Source organism: Pectinophora gossypiella, chromosome 4 (genome assembly GCF_024362695.1).
Source record: "Pectinophora gossypiella chromosome 4, ilPecGoss1.1, whole genome shotgun sequence".
NCBI lineage: Eukaryota > Metazoa > Arthropoda > Insecta > Lepidoptera > Gelechiidae > Pectinophora > Pectinophora gossypiella.
In genome coordinates, this window is record NC_065407.1 from 8,972,396 (window position 1) to 8,996,381 (window position 23,986).

General features: G+C 37.1%; 1 protein-coding gene across 1 annotated transcript in view; it reads right to left on the bottom strand.

The window, feature by feature from the left end:
• Positions 1–918: 918 nt before the first annotated feature.
• The window catches only part of LOC126366503 (protein O-mannosyl-transferase Tmtc3-like), a 128,006-nt gene continuing 104,938 nt past the window's right edge, over positions 919–23,986 (bottom strand). The window contains exons 3-13 of the mRNA XM_050009626.1: positions 18,647–18,728; positions 8,999–9,098; positions 8,625–8,740; positions 7,700–7,917; positions 6,787–6,991; positions 4,729–4,992; positions 4,102–4,587; positions 3,631–3,817; positions 3,145–3,298; positions 2,787–2,913; positions 919–2,630 (exon numbers count right to left, since the gene is read on the bottom strand). Coding sequence (XP_049865583.1) covers positions 2,310–2,630; positions 2,787–2,913; positions 3,145–3,298; positions 3,631–3,817; positions 4,102–4,587; positions 4,729–4,992; positions 6,787–6,991; positions 7,700–7,917; positions 8,625–8,740; positions 8,999–9,098; positions 18,647–18,728 — 2,260 coding nt within the window. The 3' untranslated portion in view covers positions 919–2,309. The remainder of the gene's footprint in view (positions 2,631–2,786; positions 2,914–3,144; positions 3,299–3,630; positions 3,818–4,101; positions 4,588–4,728; positions 4,993–6,786; positions 6,992–7,699; positions 7,918–8,624; positions 8,741–8,998; positions 9,099–18,646; positions 18,729–23,986) is intronic.

Consider the following 23,986-nt stretch of genomic DNA (forward strand, 5'->3'; position numbering starts at 1 on the left):
TAATGATTTTGGTCTCATTTCGGTCGGCTACCTTGAAAATTGGCTATTTTATAGTCGATTTACTATAGATTCCACACCATCTAATATTATTCGAAGTTGTACAGTCATGAGCAATATCATGTACCCACTTTAGAACCCTGTCGCACTATCATATTTGACATTAAATAAGATTTACGGTTTAATTTGTCAAAAAGTTAATGCGACATGGTTTCAAAGTGTATACATATTAGTACTCGTGACTGTACCTGTTATTTTCTTATCTGCCTAATATGAAATGGACGGGTAATCGACGGGCATAAAATTTATGGAATACTTACACGTCAATTTTAGGTCGTAAAAGCTCTCCCAAAATTTTATATCAGCCAATAAAATTAACTTGACAGCACATGTCAAACTGGTTGCATATCAGCGAGATGCTATTTAATTCGCCAGGGTTATTCATACATACACTTATTCATTTTAAAATTACGTGTTGTCAATCATCCGTCCCATCCTTTTCGGCGGATAAGAAAATGACAGGTATAACTTAAAATATAAAATTAGATGGTGTCATGTATACTTATTTCATTTTCATTACACATCGTGCTAAAGTACGGCCATTGACGGCTGAGGTATAGGTGCTCTCAAGTAGGACTTACGTATGGGTTGCTGACAGTGCCCTTTCATCCTGCGTCCGCTGTGTCGATAGAATTTTGTTTCTCTAATGAACATGTAGGTAGATGATATAAAAATATTTTTTCGTTTATATTAAGTTACTTCATTTAAGCATCCATCACGTTAGATATAACGAGATATCTATGACACTTTGTATAATCGGGATGATTAGCAGAATCGAAGACTGTTTTGTCTGACCAAGTATCGTAATGTAAGTTTTAAGTAGAGGGTAGGGTTCCTTTCTAACAAATTAAAATACTCTCAGCCATTTGAAACATCATTTTATTTTATAAAAATAAACGTTTTGACGACAAATAGTTACAATATTCGGGGTCCTTACAATTCACCAACTCCCGTTAGAGTCTCGCCAGAAATGTTTCAAGACATTGTAAAAAATTCAGTTTTTACAAAAGTTACTTTTTTATCTTAAAACATTAACAACATTACATTTTCACATCTAAATCTAATAACGGTCGATCACTTTCATTTAATTTTTTACACAATATTAACATTAGCGTTTACGAAAATAACGTTTTGAGGTCGTCGACTCATTAACTCGTTCCTTTCTCTATTTCCCTGAACGGATCGTTCTCCGGTCTTCGTCGGAGGCCCGTGTTGCTTTATGCCGTCTTGGATGGTAGTTGTTACCAAGTTGCCACAGTGATGTCTGACACAGATCTGTTTGATGTAACAACAGTGATTACCTACATTCTCTTTGGTTACATAATGGACCTTATAAACCATAATGGCTGCATTCATAAGTCGTAGAGAAAAAATCTTGGTCCTACTGTTATTATACCTTTCAGCGTGCTTCACATATCACTGTGGTATCATAGCGACTAACACCTGGATCATGACAAAAGCGGGTATTTGCCAGTAATATTTAAATATATTTATATAGTTTCATCGAGACGTGGAAACTACTGCAATTTACAGAAAATGTTAACATTACCTACTTACTTATATTGTTTTCCGTATCCTCATCTATCTCACCTTTGCTGTTTCACTCCATAGTATTGGTGAAGGTAATGTACAACTAGATACTGCGGTAGTTTGGGATGGTGCTGCAGGATTTTACTAAGTATTATGCTACGTAGGTATAATCCCCAACGTCTATCAAAGCACGGGTCGGCTCAACATCCATTAACAATGCATTTTTAGTTTCTACCTAATCGTAAATAAATTTTGATAAGTAATTTAATCCAAATAATTTGTGACTAGACAAAGATTATTGGAAACAGTAAGTCTCTTCTATTTTATTGTTTCAGTTTAATTATATACACGTATACCAGGCTAATGACGAAAGCTCGTTCCATTTTCTACGTAATAATTTCAATGTTTTTAAATAACTAATATCACGAAACGGCGCACGCAAATTAGACCTATGAGATCAAAAATACTAATATAAATGCTCGGCGTAAAATGACTAATAAGTAATAACTCGATTATTATTATCTTATGCGATTTGAAACGTACTTACTAAAAACGTAGACTTTCAGCGGATAGCGGTCGGTATTAGGAAAATACGATAGTTACCCTGATTGTTATATCAAATGAAAAAGAGCTTTGGGTAGTACTGGCCGTTAGACGCTTGGTGTTTGAAAATTTTCTAAACATGGTATTTACATAGTCGTGTGTCGGGTTTAAGTGGTTTGCTATGAGGCGTCCGTCTCGTGAGGGTCGGGAGGCTGTTGCGGAATGTAGTTCCATCTCGCTCGCACCTCGGTGGTGGCGGTGGCAGTGGTGGCTGCAGGTTGTGGGGTTGCGGCAGCGGCGGCGGGCGTGGCGGCGGCTACTCTTCTCGCTCGCACCACGGCAAGATGGCGCTGGATATACTGTTCGGTGGGAGCGAGAGCAGCGGCACGCGTCAGGCACTCTTCAGCGATGGCGAGCTTGCCGCGCTCTACTGCTACCACGCACAGGTTGTGCAGCGCTTGCACGTTGTCTGGTTCCAGCTCTAAGATTCGGCGATAGCACTGGAAACAAAAGTGTGTAGAGATTTTTAAGAACGGCTTCAACAAGTACCTAACTGATACTGTAAATGGGATCGGATGCGCGAAAGTATTGATTGAGTACCTATCTACCTGTCCAAGATTGCGAATAGGTAGATAGACTCGAGAAATAATACTCACGCTTTCAGCTGCATCCAAATCCTTGACGGAATTGATGTAGATATCTCCTAACAAGACGAGTGCTTTAACGTGGTCTGGATGGTGTCGTACCAGCTGCTTTAAGAATGGGGCAGCTTCTAATGGCCTCCTGAAAAATCGTCATCAAATTATTCATTTCGTAAGAGAGGAAGAAGGCAAATAACTACCTACATGGTAAGCGGTAGCTGCTAAATCAAGACATCCTCATGAACAAGAACAACACGAGATTTCAATGCTTTCAAATTATTTATATTTTTTTCCCATCGTCAGTTTCTAGAAAAAAACATAAGCCGTTTGTTGCCTTGATCCCTTATAAAATCATAGTGTAGTTATTTATTACCTCCGGTCAGCGAGGAGTAGCGCCAGATTGAAGAGTGCAGATCGGAAGTCAGGCTTGAGATGGACGGCGGCGCGGAACCAGCGCTCGGCGCACTCCGCGTCTCCCTCGTCCATGCATACCATACCAAGGTTGAAGTGTACTCGTTCGTTTGTTGCTGCAACATGGAATGAGTAAGGTATAAAATTTCATCGCAGTCCACATTAACACTTTTCAGGACAGAGTACATAACAAGAATAGGCTTGGTCTCCGATTGTCTAGGTAGCAATATGACTAACTACATCAAAGACTATATTGCAAAGCAACCAGATATCATTTCACCTAGATCTTACAAATAAGGTTGAATGTTGTTGGGAACGTCTAAAATAAGATAATTAATTAATTAATTCTATTTTTTAATTAATTCTATTTTACTCGAAAAAAATTTACAAAATATAAGACTCAATTTTGATTCTATAGATTGTCACAGTTGCAGAAATGTATGCTTACCGTCTTTGTCAAGTAATTTTAGGAGGCGCTGTCTGGCCAGGTGTCGAAGGTCGGCAGCGCCCAACTCCTGCAGTAATATTGCGGAGTTCAGCAAAGCCTGCTCGTGGTCAGGCTCCAGCTCCAGGGCTTTGTCTAAGTATGCAAGCGCTTGAGATGCCTTGCCTTGTTCCAGTAGCACAACTCCCAACTGGAAAAGTAAACGGACATCATGAGGAGTGTCCAAAAGAAGTAAACTAGCATAGGATGCTTTTTGACTGTAATATGAAAACTGAGCCGAGTTTTCTGGTAAAGAAACTTACGTAGCAGTTAAATTACATTAGGCAGTACACTTGCAATTATTTGGCGTTCATTTTTTATTGAATCTGTACCTTCTTCGTATCGGCCGTTAATTTTATTTAAGTCATATCGAGTGTGAAAAACATAATTTTATTACTATTTGCCTGTTTGAAAATACAATGTGAAACAACTTACATTGTAATAAATATCAGGGTTACCGCTATCATAAAGAAGTGCTCTTTCATACACTTCTTGCGCTTCTTTCGTCCTATTCAATTTTATTAGAATGTCTCCTCTATTTATATACGCTTGTGTATAATCAGCTCTCATGCTAATAGCTTGTCTATAAAGCATATCTGCTTCCTCTAGCCTGGTGGCGTTCTTGGATATAAGATTAGCTAGATTCAAGAATACGTTTAAGTGGTTAGGAGCTATCCTAGCTTGGTAGGACTCTCCTGGTTTTGCTTTTGGGAGTAAAGATTTGGCCTTGACATAAGCGTCTTCGGCTTCTTGGTATCTTCCGAGGTGGTTGTACGTTCTGCCGACGTTGATGTGAGCACCGACGTCATCTGGTTGGACACTGACTGCGGTGTTGAAGAATTCTAAGGCCTCAACGTACTTTCCGTCGGCTTCTAAAGCGTGTCCTACGTTGTTGTACAACTTTGCATTATTTCGGTTGACCTGGAAAGTTGGAAAGGCGATTTTTTTGACAAATGCGTAGTACACAATTTTAAGGAAATGTTTAAGAGAAGTATCATTTTTTTTCGAAATTATTTGAAACTTGCAGTAAGATACAGCATATAAGTATGTATATAAAATTACCTTAAGTCCCGAAGCAAAAATTGAGTATTCAGTCTTCCAATCCCAGTTTCTGACGTAAGTCTTCGCACTAAAGGCCAGAAGGAGGAATATCAAAGCGGCGGCTGCAAGCTTGGCCCTCCTCTTGGCTAAGAGGCGCCATCCGTGAGCTACCAGCAGGCACCAGCCCATTGAAGGCATGTAGAGAACCCTCTCAGCCACCACGAAGCCTACAGGGAAGAAGAGGTTCGACGCTGGGAGGAATGGCAGGACCAGTAGCGCAAGACCCTGAAAGAATAATTTGGGACATGGTTAGAAAGTGGTTGAGAAATGTATACCACAAGTGTGGTAGTATTTAATGTTTAAATTCCACGCCCTGAATGGGGATGAGAATCTGTATATCACATTAATTAAACAGTCTATATACGTCCCACTGCTCCCCACAGGCCTTCCCTCAATCAACCGGAGGGTGTAGGGAGCATACTCCACCACACTGTTACAGTGCAGGTTGGTGGAGGCATTTGGGCTAGTAGCCCGGGACGACCAATGGCTTAACGTGCGTTCTAAAGCACGGAATCATCTTACTTTTTCGGATAGCCAGGTGATTCAGCCACACATATAATCTTCTATCGTGTGGTTTGTGCGGCGGATTACCAACCTCAGCAACCCTGGTGTCAGGGTTATTATTGAGCCCTGACGGCTGACACGCCCCATGTAACGATTACTCGCTTACATCAGTAAGTAGTAACTTAGGAAGGGACTTACGGCTTAACGTGCCTTCCGAAGCACGGATCGTCTTACTTTCGGACAATCGGGTGATCAGCCTGTAATGTCCTAACCAAACTAGGGATCACAAAGTGATTTTTGTGATATGTCCCCACCGGGATTCGAACCCGCGGGACTTCAGTCTCGTGAGCCAAATGCTCCACCACTGGACCACAGAGGCCGGTACACATATAATATTACTACAAAATTCTGAAGTACGTATTTAGCATGTTCATAAAGTCAATAACCTATTTATAAAAGTTTCACCTTGGTTTGTCTCAGAACTACACAATATACAGTAGGGTTTGTTAAACAAACCTAATCTTTATTTAGTTTGGGTTCGTTGCCGCGAAAATAAACTTAATTGTCTAGAATCACAAAATTTGTGAACATGTTACAGGCTAAGCTTAAGGCCTTTACAAAATACCTACTTTTCGTGTAATACAAATAAATTCAAATCGAGAATAATATTACGCTGGTGGTTCTGAATAGGCTTAAGAGCACAAGCCTATTATATAAAGAGGTTTTATAATTATACAAAGACTCTCTTTTCTATTTACGGAATATTGCTTAATATTTTTAGAATGTCACGGTTTATTTACCGTTTCACGAAGATACTCGAGTACAAAAACTTTTAAATAAATATTTACTATTTAGTGAATTCTTACGATCCGATACGTTCTTACCATCTTCATTTCTCCGTGTGGGTTGTAACGACTACATAAACTATAGTATAGCTATTTAAGTAAATAATAGCTGAGATCGAATACTTAACGTGTCCTCTGAAGCACGATCATATTATTTTTCGGATAATCAGGTGATTACAGGCTGTAATTTCCTGACTAAATAAAACCAGGGACAGTTTCATAATGTGATTTTTGTTGGACATGTCCCCATCGGGAATCGAACGAGCCCAGTTCTGGGTTGTGAGTCCGATGCTTAATAACTGGACCACGGTGGTTGTTACTTACCATAGATGTATTATACTTAGCTGCTATAAATGAGAACGTACTGTACCTACTCTCAAAACTGTCGGTGTGATATAACTTGGCTATATGGGTATTATTAATACTCCATTTCAGATTGATGATACCAACATAGTTAACTTTTAAAATAGTTCTCAATGTATGTGTCATAAATTTCCGTATGGTTTCATGGCTGACGAAATATTTGTACTAATTTAATTCTTGTAAGTATTGTTAGACTGTAATTAAAGCACATAACAAACAACAATGTATTGTTAGACTGTGTCTGTAATACTGCAATTTCTTAATGTATAATAAAGACTTTTGAAATCAATCAATCAAAATCACATACCATAGAAAGAGCAGAAGACCTCGTCCTCAAGGCGTGGAAAGCAGCAGCGATGAGGATAGTAGCCAAGGCTAAGGTGGCCAAGTTGCGAGTGTCGCGCCACGACCGGAGCAGGGCAACCGTGCCCATAGTCCAGTCACAACATAATGCCTCAGGCAGGGTCAGCAACCACGCGTTCAGGGCTGGTAGGTACGCGAAGGTTAGATGCCTGAAATGTGAACATCGATTTTGGATACTTACATATTGAAACGGGAACTTATTTATAGTACAGAAGGAACTAGAGATGTAACAATAATAACTTTATTAATAGACGGTTCTTTAAATGAAGGACTTTCCGTAAATATCGAAAGTGCCATTTATATTGTTTTTGAGAAACGTAACCTGATCCCTTGTTTTGTTTGATGTAGGTAGAAGGAAATTATTTGTTGGATCATCATCATCATCAGCCCATTAACGTCCCCACTGCTGGGGCACGGGCCTTCCCTATGGATGGATATTATGGATTTATTGGATAGGTACATTTATATTTTATACGGACTTATTAATCAATCCGTCTTGGTACTAAGTATCTGTTTAATTGTATTTTTGTGTAGTTTGTTTATTTTGACCAGTTTCGTATTCTCAAAATAGGCTACTTTCCAACTAGTCAAATCAGTTACTTTTTACTAAACGTCAAAACACAAAATTACTATGGAATTTACATGAAAAAGCACAATGTGACGTCATAGAAAAACGTGATAAAATGAAGGACTTATTACGTTTGTCTTGGTTAAAAATCATAAATAAGTTGAATAGAAAAAAGAAAATGTTTTTCGTAAATTTTAGATCTGTCTTTATTTACTAACATACGACCCAATTGAATGTTCCAAGAAATTGTTTGTTTTTAAATTTCTGGTAACGCTTGGAAGACACTAACCTGGCCGGCGGTGGCGCGGCGCCGGCGGGGTTATCGAACCGCGTGAACACCGGCAGCTGCGCGCCCATCACATGCAACCTCGCAGCCAACAGCGCTAGAGTAGCACAACAGACTGTGGCCACTCTTCTCGCCGCCTCGCCGCACGCGCATCCCCAACCCGCGCCCTTACCCCACGCCTCCAGCCATGACCACCGGCTGCCTCCGCCTGTACTCCGGCGCTGAGGAAGACGAAATGTTGAAGTTTATTTATGATTGCTGTATATTCCAAATAGCAAGATGTAATGTAAATAGACCTAGTGTGAACTAAAGTCTCAAATTATATTTAAGGCAGACCCGACTGGGCCACCATGCACTGTACGGCTGTACTATTTATAACTGAAAATCAAAGATGACTCATCGCTTAGACGTAAGTTTAAATGATGTCGTAATGTAATTGTATAATGATTATTATGGATAATAAATTGCGTAGAGAAGAGATGCACGCTACAACGTGTTATCATCTCCCTATGATTCAGATAGGTAATGCATTTAGATTTTTACGTCGTTAGTGGTCCGAGTTAAATCTACAATAAGCACTAGTAAAAGAGAAAAACTTATTCATCGCAATAAATTGTTGATTTTCCTACACGAAGGATTACCTACTAGGAACTTTAAAGTTTTCCATGTAAAGTCACATACTGATTGGCAAAGTTTGGTTAGCAAACTTAGACGGTTCAGTAGCCCAAGTTGCGTCGTAGGTAGTTTGCTGAAATCGCACGTGTGGGGATTACTACTCGATATTTTAACGATCCGCTTAAGTGTACCTAAATACTCAGCTTCATAGATGAAGCTTCGGCAGTGTACCACCTTGACAAAATCCCTAGCTATACCAACGCATGCATATGCATGTAGTATGTGTGCGCATGTGTCTGTGTGTTATGTTTACCTTCTGAGCGACGAAGAGTTCATAGACGACGCAGACGCCGGTGACGGTGATGCCCTGCTCCTTGCAGAGCATGGCGACGCCCACACACGCCGTGCAAGCCGCCACGTATCTCCAGTCTGGATACACAAACGTCACTTTTGAATTTGCTTTTGGGGAGCCTTTCCGAGGGTTCACTCCTCGTAGAGGACTTTAAGAAATGTACCTAGGTGGATCTTTATGTTAAAACACTTATCAGTAAAAAAAATAGCTTGAAGCATAAAATGTAATTTATTAGTCAATCTTCACCTATCTGTTTAGGCATAAGCATAGACATAAGCTCAGGGCTATATTCCAATTGGGGTTTAATGGATGAAACATAATGTATTGTATAGTACCTGTACATCGTCTTCTGCTGGCGGCGCGGGCATAGCACAGGAGCGCTCCGAGGAAGAAGACTGACGAGAGCATCTCTGCTCTGCCCACCACACCAGTCACCTGCAATAATAATAAAATTAATAAGAATAAATAACTTTATTTCCTGATAACAATATTCATGACAGTAAATTTGTTCACAAGGCGCTTAGTTATTGACCGCATGATGCAGCGTAGCGCGTGGATGCGTGCTCTTCCGTTGCTTGTAAGTATCTCCGTTTTTATAGAAAACACGCATAGTCTACACAGAAAATGCATCCGCATGTACCTGCGTTTTACCACTCTCAACTGCATACATAACCATAATATTTTACAATATCCAAATTCAATAATCTCGAAAGCAACATCAAAAAGGATTTCAGCTTTTCACAAAATATAATTATCTGCGTTCAGCGGCAGAGAATGCAGCTAGTAGACACAAGGAAATTACTTTGAGAAAATACAGACGTCAGCAACATAAAGCTTGGGAAAAAAACCGACTTCAAACGCAAAACTAAAAAGCAATAAATAAATTTACTTCGCACAAAGTAATTAGTACGTATTTTCAATTAGTTAATTATTTTATAATTCTGAAGTCGGTGCCAAGGAAATGCTACAACGAAGTACCGATTCATATATTTTTCAATACTGATTGTTTTGTAATTTTTTGTTTGACATTGTTTTGTAATTGCTTTGATATAGGTATTAAACAATATTGTGTGTACATAGTAATTTGATATTGTAGTAGGGTTGTTGTAGCATTTACTTGGCACCGACTTCAGAATTATAAAATAATTAACTAATTGAAAATACGTACTAATTACTTTGTGCGAAGTAAATTTATTTATTGCTTTTTAGTTTTGCGTTTGAAGTCGGTTTTTTTTTGTTAAAAATTTTATTTTATTTTACGATTTTAAGTGATGGTTAGACCGAGCAAGGATGCAGACAGACAGATTTTCTGATTTATATTCATATATAATAATAATATAATATATTATTAGTAGTGATCACAATTATTATTGATGAACATGTTTACACACACACACACTCACACACGCGCTAACGCACACGAGCACACGCGCACGTACACACGCACACACACAGACACACGCACACACACACACACACACACACACACACACATGTGTATGTGTACATACACACATGTGGTTGTCAGTGGAAGCTGCTATCATACACACTCACGCATACATATAGATACAGTGGATTTCGCGTGGTTCGCTCGCACACACACACACACACACACACACACACACACACACACACGCGCGCGCACACACACGCACACACACACACATGTGTATGTGTACATACACACATGTGGTTGTCAGTGGAAGCTGCTATCATACACACTCACGCATACATATAGATACAGTAGATTTCGCGTGGTTCGCTCGCTGCTAAAGCAGCTCGCGTGTCCTGTTTATTCGAAACTGTCCCTCTTCGTATGGCGGCCATCTTGTTTTTCCGCCACTTTGTTCTTTTTCACCGGCGACAGAATTTGACCAAGATTAAAATGGGTGTCGTGGAAACAAACAAAATCCAGGTGCAATAGGTTTGCCAGGCCGTAGGATGTCTCCCTGATTGGGAGCAGTTTTCAAAGATGACGTTCCGATCACACGCCTATACATCATTTTTACCCCCAAGACATTTTCTGGAAAAACAAAATTTTGTATGGCGGCCATCTTGTTTTTTCGCCATTTTGTATTTTTTTCACCGGCCATTAAATTCGACCAAGATTTAAATAGGTTTCGTGAAAGAAAAATTGGTTCAGGTGTGATAGTTTCGCCAGGCCGTAGGGTGTCACCCTGATGCGGAGCAGTTTTCGAAAATCGGGAAGTATTTCCATACTTAACATGACGATCCGACCACAACCCCGATATATATTTTATATCCCGAGACATTTTCTGAAAAAACAAAATTGTGTATGGCGGCCATCTTGTTTTTCCGCCATTTTGTTTTTTTTTACGCGCTATGGAATTTGACCAAGATTTAAATAAGTGCTCTGAAAGAAATATTGGTTCACGTGCGATAGTTTTGCCAGGCCGTAGAGTATCTCTCTGATGCGGAGCAGTTTTTGGTGATCAGAAAGTATTTCCGTACTCTACATGACGTTTTGAGTAAGCGCCCCATACATTATTTTTACCCAAACGGGCTTCTTCCAAAATCGACAAAATTTTGTATGGCGGCCATCTTTTTTTTCCGCCATTTTGTTTTTTTGCACCGGCGATTGGATTTGATCAAGATTTAAATACGTTTCGTGAAAGAAAAATTGCTCCAGGTTGTATAGTTTTGCCAGGCCATAGGGTATCTCCCTGATGCTGATAAAAAAAAAAAAAAAAAAAAAAAAAAAAAAAAAAAAAAAAAAAAAAAAAATATACGGTCGAATTGAGAACCTCCTCCTTTTTTGAAGTCGGTAAAAATGGGTGACCGCTGGCGAGCAGCGGTGTATAAAAATAGCAAACATAGTTAGGAGCATTAGACCGGGCGGGACACATGCCTTCTTACAACTTCATTACAAACAGTTTTGCTCGTAGACAAACAGAGGCACGTATGTGCAGGCAGGCTAGCCTCGTGGAAAATACATTAGGGCTGTTTACTTCTATGTAGGTGGAAGGAAATATGAGCTTGTTTAGTTCAAATGTACTCAACATGCAGTTTTAACCAGTGTTTCGACATAGTTAATATACTTTTGCTCAGAGTATGTTTGTGGAATCCCTGAGAAGAACAGTTCATTTGTTAAAGTTTCGTTACCTACATAGCCCACCTTTGTCTAACAGCTACACGTCATTGAACGGATTACAGGAATAACCTAAACAAAAATTGACCAAAGGCCGGTCATTGCGACACACGTCAACTTGTAAAAGTAAACCTTCCGTTTAGAGTGTGGTGTGTTGCACTTGGCGAGAGGCTTTATGGGTTGCTTCAGACAGGTGGCTTATCACACTGAGCCTCGTGAAGTTGTGTGATGATACTACATTTTCTAATTTAGCACACAAGAAACAATAAAAAATGGTAGGTAGACAAAAGTTTTTGATTGGTATATAGAAAAAAGACTATTTTAGAAAAGATTACTTCCAGAAGCCATGTCTTCTGACATGGTGTGATACATTCAAGCAACATCCGTCATCGACTTTAAAACTCGTGCGAGAGGAAAAACAATGGTAATATGTAGTTACAAAAGCAGATACTCAATTATATAATGAAGTAAACTGGGTTTCAGGTTAAGGCGGGGCTCTATTATTATACGGACTCGACTCATGAACAAACGTTCAAAACTTTCGGTTTGCGTGTAAAAGTCGATAGCAACAATTGTACCTAATGTGTTTTCAAAGTCCGAAAATTATTCGTCTTTCTTTTGTAATCTGATAAAATGTTTTCTGTCTATCGTTCTGAGGTCTTATTTTATTAAATTATTATTGTAATAACGAAGCCAGACTGAAAGTACAATCAGCGAAATTATCCTTTGTTACAAAATATACCTAGTCTAAGTATTTCTTAAATTTATAACAGAATGTTCTAAAAACCGAAGCAATGAAATGAAAAAAGATATTTTTTTTTATAAAAAATAACCTTGTCCTGATTATTTTTACAAGTTTCAATCATCTCGTAAAATATTCCAAATCTAAAATAATAATAAAAGAATTTAAAAGAAAAAAAGAACGAAATCAAAAAGGCATTGTCTGATTGAAGTTGTATTCAAATAAAATTCGTTTTCCATCGCGCGAAGAATATTATTAGGTGCTGGGTTAGTTACATAAGTTAGTACCTACATAGTTAATTGAGGCTATTGTAGTACACACAAACCTCCACCGTAAGGTTAAATAATGCTCGCGAATCGCTCCTATTTAACATTTTATTCAATTAGTATTTAAAATAATAAAGACTTTAAAAGCAAACGCAGGTAAGGCTAAAGTGTTTTACTTTATAGTTGAAAGGCATGCATCAGCTTTTCACAGACTAGACAGCTGGAAAAAATTCAATGTCTTTTTTTCGCATTTGGTGTCACGTAAAAGCGCCTGCAAATTTCATTATTAAAGGTAGGCTGTAGGGGTCACAGGCTTTCATATGGGATGGACGGATATAACTAAATTATGAAGGTATAGTGTCTGTGGAGCTTTAAATTGCGGAGTTATTTTTGTTAAAGCAATTATATCCACCTAGTGAATTTCAGAATTGTCAACCGAAATCTCTTTTGATATTGATGATTTCATAAAATAACATATCCGTCTCTTCGTTGACATCACTTCCCGGTCCATGCTCGGAAAATTGTGATGGACAAAAAGAAAAATATACATGGCAACTTCGTTTAAAAATAATTTCGTTTTTTTTTTGACTACATTGGACAGCTGTCAGAATGGGTATACATTTTCCTGATGTGTTTCTTTTATACTCTATGACGACCGGTTGCCATACAACCATAAAGTTGAAGTGTTTCTTTTACATTAGGCTTTAAATTATCTTTTGGTAACGTTGTTAAACTAAGGGGATATAATTAATTATATTTTTCTAAGGACTTGTCTGCTATTACGCCCCCTAACTTTAAAAAAAGTAAAAAAAAAATGAAATTAATGAACATACATACACAATAAGGAATACTGTAGGTACAAAAGGCGGCCTAACCTAAACTCAGTTTAAACAAATATTCACTATTTTTAAAGACATCACGTTTTATTCTCAGCGGTAGACTGAAAGAATGACGTCACTAAGGGTAGCCACTAAAAATAATCACAAAAATGTCAGTTTATTACTATCGTCGAACCATAAACGAAGAGCCGTTTAAACAGTTTAAACCTATGGCGTAAGAAACGAGTGTTCCTAATTGGAAAGCGGACGTAAAGTTTAAAGATCGCTCGTTTCCTGGCCCGAAGTAAACCGTCGCGTGTGGCCATAAAACCAGAGGAGTGGCTTCAGGATCGCTGTAGTTTATTTTACTAGGCGCTTGTTATGTGGCTTGGTTATGAAAGTGCATATCATAAACACACCTTTCGAAACCAATATAAGTACTATTTAAAAAAATGGAAAAGTTTAGCCCACAGAAAATTTGATTTATATTTGTTCTAAAGATAAAATAATGATTCTGTACATACACTTCCGGAATAATCCACGTGCAATAATCAATAGTGATAAATATAAGATATATTTTTATTCGCTTATTTTTATTTCTTAATAAATAGAAACTCTTGAATTTTTTTACCAAAGACGTCTCCACCGAGATTTATTAAGTCTGACGTATTATTAATTACGGGGTCCGGCTGTAAATCTTATAAACATTGTCATTTAATAGTAACGGTCTTTGTAATACGAGTATTATAAGAATGAAACTTTCCAAAACGTGAAGGATGTTCAAACGCCCACCTACACCCCCTCCGCCCAATCATGTTCTCTTCGTGTTATCACTTACTTAATAAAATCGGTTGTAAAATCTTAAGGGCAAATTCAGACCGGCAGTCCAGCCATCCAAACGAATCACCGTCGTAAACATGCATATGCAGTGGTCGATATTGGTTGCGCCGACGTATGGCCATTTGCAGCAGTGTAAAGGCGATTTTAGTTTCTTTTTAATTTGAAATTGGGAGTGAGTCTACCGGTAGAGAGCTCTATAATTAATAAATATGCTCTATAATTCATGTATTTTAGTACTTAGTCAAGTAACAACTATCACATTTGTACGGATAAATAATTAGGTACATTATTCTGACTTCACGACTAACAGTAAGTTAATACCAGGTTAAAGCTTTGTCTTTTTACTTCTTTCCACGACTTTACACTCGTTTACGTACTACCGGTGCGAATTCGTAAGGCATGTGTTGATGTTAGTATGAAGGTTTTATGTCGTTGATAAGACACGCGGTATTAATTACAGATTTTTAAAATTACAGCGGGCTTAGTACCGTAAGCGCGCGACTCCTTCTCGCCTCGACATACGTCACCCGTCACTCTCTCACAGTACTGCACAGAAAGAGACAGACGATCTCTGTCGCGGCGAGAAAGAGTCGCGTGCTTACGGTGCTAGGCCCGCTGATTGTTAATGGTATTTTTTTCTCTCTCTAGGCCTGTATCGTCGACTTATAGTGAAAACCACGTAATCGCCTTTTTGGGAAATCACATTTTTGGAAACAAAACCTCGCAGTAGACGCGCTATAGTAATTAATTAGTCATTCGTGCTCCTTCTTCTTCTAATTCTTTTATCCCCTGTTGGGATGTAGGGCTCGAATAACAGATTTCCATTCCTCTCGATATTTTGGAGCCTCTGTAGCTTGCTCCCATGATATGCCGAGAGTTTTCAATTCCCAGTCAACCGAGGGTCGGCACACATTTGTGTTGAGATCACAATTTTTTACCCAGATAGAAATTACTTGAAAAAGTCGAGGTTTTGTTGAAGTACCTTCATCATATCAGAATGTGATTTTTAAAAAGGCGCTTACGTGGTTTTTACTATAAGGCGAAGATATACTTAATAAACTTTTTTATTATTATTATTATTATTATATACAAAACTTACGATGGGCCCTAAAATGTCTTTCGTGAAGAATATCCCGATACCGATATCGATTAATTGTTTTTATATGGAACATAAAAACAATTAAATTTTGTATTTTTTTAATAATAAGTATAATTTTCAATAATTTTATTTTCAATGTAAGTACCATTTATTTATTTATTATTATTATTACTTTTTAATGTATATTTGTACGCCTGCATGCTGGCCATTACAACATTGTTATTTGAATTATTTTACCACCTTTTTGTATTTTTACCGCAAATAAATTGATTTGATTTGATTCACGGGCGTATCAAAAAATGGGGTCTGTTTTCTTTGTATCGGAAGGTCTAATTTTAAATTTGTCATTATAAGTACATCCATATTTTATGATAGTTGCATTTATGAACGGGTTTGTGGTGCTACATATCTACAAATGGACCTCTGTCTGTTTTATATATGGCATAATAATATATCTCTATGTATGCCGAACATATAAAGATGCTAATTGATGACGGGACCCTAAAACAGATAATACATTACACGTATACCGTTTTTTTAAATTTCAATATGGGAAGAGTTTATTAACAATCATTAAAAATAAGCCTGTGAAATATAAACTTTTGCTATCGATGTCTGATATGTCTGATATGATGTGACCGAAGCTATGAAGTTTTTATTCCTTAAGTATTTATTATTTTTTGGACCTGACTGTTTGATCATGCATAGAACGGAAACTCTACCAACTCAAAATCAATCGTCAGTAAGTACCTAACCAAATCGTTTACAAAATCACGTGCACCAATTTTCGGTCCGATTTCACAAATAGCACGAATCCGTTCACATCGACGTTGAAAATAAAAATACAGTCAACTTCAACTCTTGTAAAAACGTAAATGACAACGAGTAAAATAACGGACCCAGATTAAAAAAATGCCTCTGGGACGCGTCCCGGATTGTTATTTCGGATCGTTTAATTTCGGTACCAATATCAACCCATCACTGAGTTCGAAATACGAAAAATGTCAGAAGCAGTTGCGCAGCCGTCTCTTTAATAAAGCTGACGTGATACATAGGTACCTATATCGTATACATGATATAATAATGATCGTATCAAATCGTATGTCAGTTTTCTTCATTTATTTTAATACTAATCATTTATTACACATATTATTTTTTTCCAGAATGAAATTGATATTTCAGATGTACTTGGTTACATTTTTTACACATGCTAATACAAATACAGAGGGACTTGTTGTTTGTATAAAACAGCTCTTTAAAAGTTTTATTAGCACGTATGAATTTGATTATTTAAATATAAAGAAAAACTAAATATCTACTTGTCTTCTTTTCGCTACTGTTCCGGCACGATAAGATTCGACGACGTTTGAATGGTGGTCGATAACACCTTCAACTGCCTGAAGTTCTGGCTGACAGGTACCAGAACTTTCCACCACTGAGCTACGAAAACGTGGCATTAGTATTAGACAGCCATACCAGTATTAGAATTGTAGGTAACGTACAGAGATAACGTACGTTTTGTCGATTCAAACTTTTAAAGCTTTTCAATACATTCAGGAAATGAAAACGTGTTACGAGTCCTTTGGTTCGTCTCGTTGGTCCCGCTATTTGACGGCAAATACGGTACATATTTCCCTGTTTGTTTACCGTAACTATGAAGTTTGTAGAGCATGTTTACAAGAATATAACTTGCTTTATATATTTAACATAACATAAACGGCCTACATACGACCCTGCTGCTCCACAGCCTAATCGCAACAAAGCAACTATACTATTTTATGTCATAAGGTGATTATAATGACGAGAAAAGCTTCTGGTTCTTAGCCAAACAATAACATACCCATAAGAAAGGTTTTATTTCGAATGCAAACAAAGAACGATACGTACTTAAATAGATTTTCAGTGGATACAGGGGGAGGTCATGTGTGGCCACTGCAATTTTATCTAATTATCTACGGAAATAGGCTGTCTGCCACAAAGTTGGATCCGCTCTTGTATTTCACTATTTAAAATATGGACTAAAATTAAGGCTTGTTTACTTCAAAAATTACACTTCTTATCCCAGTAAATTAAGCTCCCTGAGGATGTAAGGAGTGCAGTTTCAGGTAAACAGGGCACTGAATAATATTTACTGTTGGATTAATTAATCTGCAGAACGAAAATGGATTAAAATCTCTTCGATTTAAGAGATAAACGTATAATAATATATGTATTTATTTCATTCTGGAACATGAAACACCTGTCATAAATACATACTGTGATTTTTCTAAAAAACATTTAAAAATGTACCTCGTATTTAATTTTGAGTAATAATGGTGCAACTAAAAAGTCCACACGTAAAAATTATTCCATTACTAATTATGCAACCCATTAGAGTTGCCTAATTATCAACACCAGCATTATTATTGAACTAAGTACAAATGATTAATTTATAAACCAATATAACGTTCTTCCTAATTAATACAGGGTGTTAGTGACACCGTACCAAATACTGCGGGGAATGATTCAGACCATAATTCTGAGTTAATATCAAGTCGAATTTTCCAATGCGTGTTTTTATGCTTATTAAATTACATATTTTGAATTCTATACTTTTGCTATGGAAACTTCCAATTGGTATTAATTCAGAATAATGAGCTGATTTTTTCTTTTTCTTCTCCTCAGTATTCGTTACGGTGTCACTAACACCCTGTAACACCCTGTATTACGAAGAACGATATATTGGTCTGAAAATTAAGTACATACAGGTTGCCATACAAGTACATATGGGAGTTAGTGATACCGTAACGGATACTGAAGAGGAAGGTTCAGACCATGATTCTGAGTTGATAACAAGTGAAATTTCCTCTCGGAAAATTCATGAATGTTATAGTGCTTTTTTATTATTTTCAGTTCCATACTTTTACGACGGAAAATTCTGCTTGATATCAACTCAGAATCATAGTCTATATTTTATTTATAATAATATAATTTATAATTATCTACCACCAGAGGTGTTCATAATGTTCACAGTGACTGTCATCTGCCTTTTCCATTCGAAGGGAAAACCACGAATACACCAACCTTTTTCACTAGCCTCTATAAGAGTATTAAAATTAAAGTCACTTACCGCTTCGGTGTGTATAGGATGTACAGCGAACAAGATGGCTGCGACGAAACTTGCGAACTCGGGAAGGAACATCGCGCACACCCTGCAACAATAACTGGGTCAGTCGGCCAGGCAGACAACTCATCTTTTTCTACATGTTTCGACAAGGATATTACCGAGTAAGCGAATTTAAATCCCCGAACGGATACTCTATTATCGTTGTTTTCTATGGGATTTCAAATAATACGCCTTTATAATTTTGTATTAATGTAAAAGCTATTAAAATTTTAGTCTCATAAAGTGATTTTTATCGTGCTCCCGACAGAAATTGAATTCTGCATCGTTAGCCGAGCGATCAAACTACTAGAACATAGACCACTGGGATTGTTAACGTTATAAGTTTGCCTTTTCATCCCTGGATCTGGAGCAACGAACGTAAATGGAACTTAAATATAAATCAGTAAATAGTATAACGCCAGAAAGTGTATAGCCAAAGTTAGGTTAGTGTTTCCTAACTTGGGCTCAGTGCTGCCAACTACGGACTGAATGTGTCATGTGGCTCCCCAAAGTTTGCCCATTCATTACCCGCTGACCATAACCTCCAGGGTTTTTGCGTTGTACTCAAAACAGAATATTTACGAGGGTACCATGATATGATATGAAGAAAAGTTTTATTGTCGACTTAATTATGTGTCAAGGACGCTTCAACTTTTCAGCTGCTGTGCCCTCGTTAATAATGTGAAATGTTATGTAAAGTAGAGTAAATATTGTGTTTAATCATGATTATTATTAGGTATAGTTTAGGTTTACGAATTATAGACAGTGATCACGTTCAGGTTGTTTAATTAAAATAAAATTACAGATGAGCAAACGGTAACTTTGTAAGTATTGCTAATGAATTAAAATAAAAGGAATTCTATAATGTTTTCAAAATATTAATGCTGGCAATTTCCGGCGAGTTTCTGTTATTGTCACAGCCAACAGTTTGTATTTCAAACAACGCTAACTTCAACAATGGAACGTGCTCAATTTTAATTTTCAAAACGTTTGAACAGAATTTTAATGACGTATATTTAAAATGCGCAGCGTGGAACAATAGTGGTTTTAACAAAAGCGTAATTATTATCGTTTCTAGTGATCCGTAGGTCGATACGATCACGGGTGGGTGAAAAGTTTGCAGTTTTTGCGAACGCATATTCCGATTCATTAGGTGCATTACATTTTTCGAATGAGCTCATACCTACATACATACATACATACATAAACTCACGCCCGTAATCCCTAATGGGGTGGGCAGAGCCACAAGTAATCAAAGACAACTTGCTACCTACAATTGAACCATTTTCCAACATAATGTTTTATTTCCTCAAAATATATTCTTCCCAGTCTTTAAAAATGAAAAACGGCTATTCATCCTCACGCGTTCATTCATGAAATTCAGACTATGCGCCTCAGGGGTACCCAAAATCATCCGTCACAGTAAGTCGTCTGTTAAAAGTCTATTATAATTGCAAATTGACAGATTTATGCCGAGCAGGGATCCTAGTGCGAAATATGATGAATGACTTTCATTATTGTAAAATTGCCGCACCAATTTTAGTAGATATTCAACTTCTATGAAAGCGTTTAGAAGAAGTTTTGCGTTGCCCAAAAGTTTGGTGTTCCATACGCTGGTGAAAGGAGTTCTTGTTGAACTTTGTTGGAGTATTTTTTAATTTGTCGATCCTGTGGGACGGTCCTTTATGGCGGGCGCAGGAGAGGAGTGTCAATAATTGGGTAAGTTTGCCCAGTGGCGCCACCTCGCGTCATCCGGCGTCCAGTGTTGGAACTGCAACTAATTGAGAGCAGGAACAGGCGAGACATCCGGGAAGGTGGTCCGGCTAACTTCTGCCGGAATTAAGGCACTCGTTAGTGACTTTTTGCGAACTCGCGAAATCTCTCTCCGAGTTAGCGGGAAAACATTTATAGGTAGTTTGTTAAGCTACCAGCCGTAATGAGCCTCTTCAACAACTCGATATAATGTTGTGAAACTACAACGTTTTCTTGTTAATTTTAACGACATTTGCCCTAAAGAGTTCTGATAAGTGTTTTGTTATATAAGGAAACCTTTAACGTATTTCTGAAGAATAACGAGTTGATAACACGTTTAATATTATGTGCTGTTACTATGCTAAACAAGAAAAATAAAGTGGGTATTCGTCAATTCCCTCGACACTACAACTTCTTATTCTCAGCTGTTTATTTTTTAGAAGATAGTTCTCTAGTGTTTTTGAAAAAGTTTTTGAAGTTTGTAGTCAACGAACTTCAAACTAGAAAGTAACACTCTCCAGAGTTTTAGAATTTTAGCTGCAGTCTCTAGATTTATGTACAAACAACTAGAAATTTCTAGAAAGCTTTCAACTACAGAACCCGGCTCGACTTAAGCTGGGAAAATAAAATTCCTTTCTTAGAGTAAAACTTACTGTAAGATGCAGTGGATGTTTGAGGTATATCTTATATAGTCTGGGGTATTCGTGACCTGAACATTGAATTACTTCTATTCATTTATTCCGAACATTATATTTATTATAAGTTATGTATTCTTTTTGGACTTTTAATATAAATAAAGTACGAGATTTACTTAAGTGGTGGATAACTGCATGACATAATTATGTAGGGTGTTCACAAGCACATATTTGTGTGATGTTCTTTAGCAAAGTAAAATAAAGTAAAGGTTTCTTTATGTACGTAAGTATAAGTACACCCGCCCGCGCTGCTGCTTCATTGAGGCTTCGGCTTGGTGAAGATGACATTATTTGTCGAAGTTTCTATAGATTTCATTCAGCGTGCGCTTTGCACGAGGGTAAAGAAACTCAATAATGATTTTCCCCAAACCTCCTCATCCAGACACAACGGTATCAATTTAATCAATCTAATACACCAGTCCCGTCAAAACTAAGGATCATTCATTAGCAGATCCACAGATTTGTTCAGTTATTACGTCGGAGTCAAACGGCGCCGACGAAGTACAGTTTTAATTAGCAAATGGCTCAAATTGTTCCCGAGCGATACCCCCATTATGAGTAAATTAATTATCAAATGTAATTAATTACTTACATGCGCAGATAAGACCAAAGAAGTTATGACGTAGTGTCAAGGCGGTGCAGTGAAACTTATTACACCGAGAAATTCCCTCGTTTCTTTACGTTATGAATGATCTCAACAGCCTTTCTTTACCTAAAAAGCTCTATAATAATCTATTTTCTATGAACGGAAGGAACGTATCGTTTTAATAATATTATTATCACTCGCAAAAGGTAAAACCGGGCCGGAAATCTTTAAAACGATTTTTCAGTCAAGCAATAAAGTTATGATTTCATATGATTTTTCTGAACAACTCAGGAACAAATTGTTTGGGGAATGGCTCATCAAAGAAAATTGCAACGAGGAAAACGGATCAAATTTTTCGAGGATGGTTGAACACTGTCTTTGAAAAAGTTGTTAATATAATTGCTAGATAAAGTTAGTTAAAATGTTTGCATAATAATGATTTTTATATGGTTTTAGCAGCATTTTACTTTAATAGAAGATTAATAATGCGTTCCTAGAACACTGAATGGAACACGGTCTGCTATCTTTTTTGTATTATCTAATACGCCTATCAATTTCATGTTTCAATTAATGGTTTGGGTATGCTGAAATAATTGACTTATCAGTATATAACTGAAATAAGAGACAGAAAGAAAAAATAAATGTTTAAAACATTTCAATGATCATCTCATCTTGTTATTCTGTATCACACTTATGCTTTGCACAGAATGTACTTTTGAGACAAAAATACAAAATACGAACGCTATAGAACGGGAACGGTAGCCAGCTTGTGTCTGCCACTTAAAAGTTATAAATGTTTACTGCCCCGGACGCTTCAATCACATTAGTGCAAACTTTTAGGCCCGCATTATTTGCTATTCGAACATTTTCCGCCAACACAGAACTTATAATGGAATCACTTGTACATTAATGTGATGCATAGTGCTGCACTATTGCCTCACGCGAATGACCTAAAAGCTAGCAGTCATAATTTTAACAAAAACTGTTGCGGAGTATTGGTACCTACTTTTGGTAATGTCGTGAGCGAGTCCGGCTGTATTCTCACTGCCGTACTAAAAACATTGAATGCTTTATTTGCATTATTTTAATTTAATTAACTAAAAAAGGATTACGGTGAGAGAATTGTCCCCCGACTGGGCAGCGCCTGGATATAAAAAGTGCATAATAGGTACTTTACGCCGAATAAAGAGCCTCCTAAAGTTTGTTAAAAACACCATGTTAGCTGTAAAATCCTGGTATAAGATAGGATTTTAGTTATTATATACATTCAACATTTATTGTAGTAAACCTAGAAACATAATAACAGTAAACACTGCTAACTAATAACTTGACTTAATTAACACTAAGATTTTCGTTTGAAATAGGGAGGTAAAAAGTAATCTCATGGCACCATTTTGAAGTTTCCAGGAATTTCATAGCCAGCTCCTCCGTTTAATAAGTTTAACCCTATTTACAAAATTGCCTTATTTAAATCTCAGAATTCTATTTATTCAGACGACGATATACCTATCTGTTTAAATAGATGGGCCAAATGGAAATGAAATTCTAATTAGCTTTTCAACCTGAGTATGGAATCTGATCTGTTATTCATCAATATTAAACAGTGATTACCTTGATATTGTTTTACAAATGTTTGATATTCTGAGAATATCTATCGGAGTGTCCTTAAAGGTTTCACCTAAGGCTTTAAGCTGACTTTCAAAGTAAAGATAAATTCAAAGTAAGTTGTTCCAGTGTAAGAGGTTAGCGTAGTATGAATTAATAATGTGTTAAAAGCACTTCGGGTTTTAACGAGTTATTTCTGGAGATAAAGGAGCCTTTGTCATATTGGGTCGAAGGTACTTTGTGTTTCATGTCGAAGAGGATTTTAGCTGATGTTTCAAACAACATCGCCGGCGTCGTCCATTTTGCGAATACATTTTCGGCGTGCAAATGTCAAACGTGTCAAATATGTGATTTTGCACGATGCGCAGTATTGGCATCTGTTACAGAAAATTATAATTAGTAATAATATTTTTACGTTTACTTAGTTTAAATATTTTTTTGTTTTGTTTATGTTTTGTTCATTCCTTATCCCACATAATATAAATATTAACAAATCGTGCCCTTTTATGTATTAGTTTCGATGTATCATCTGCTTCATTAGACTATCCACCTATTATTATCATTTAATCGACCAAAAGCTATTTTTATATTCAAGTATCTTCGTCAGAACTTTGACGTTGAATTTTAGAAATAGAAATGTTTTATTGCGACCATGTGTTCGTACAA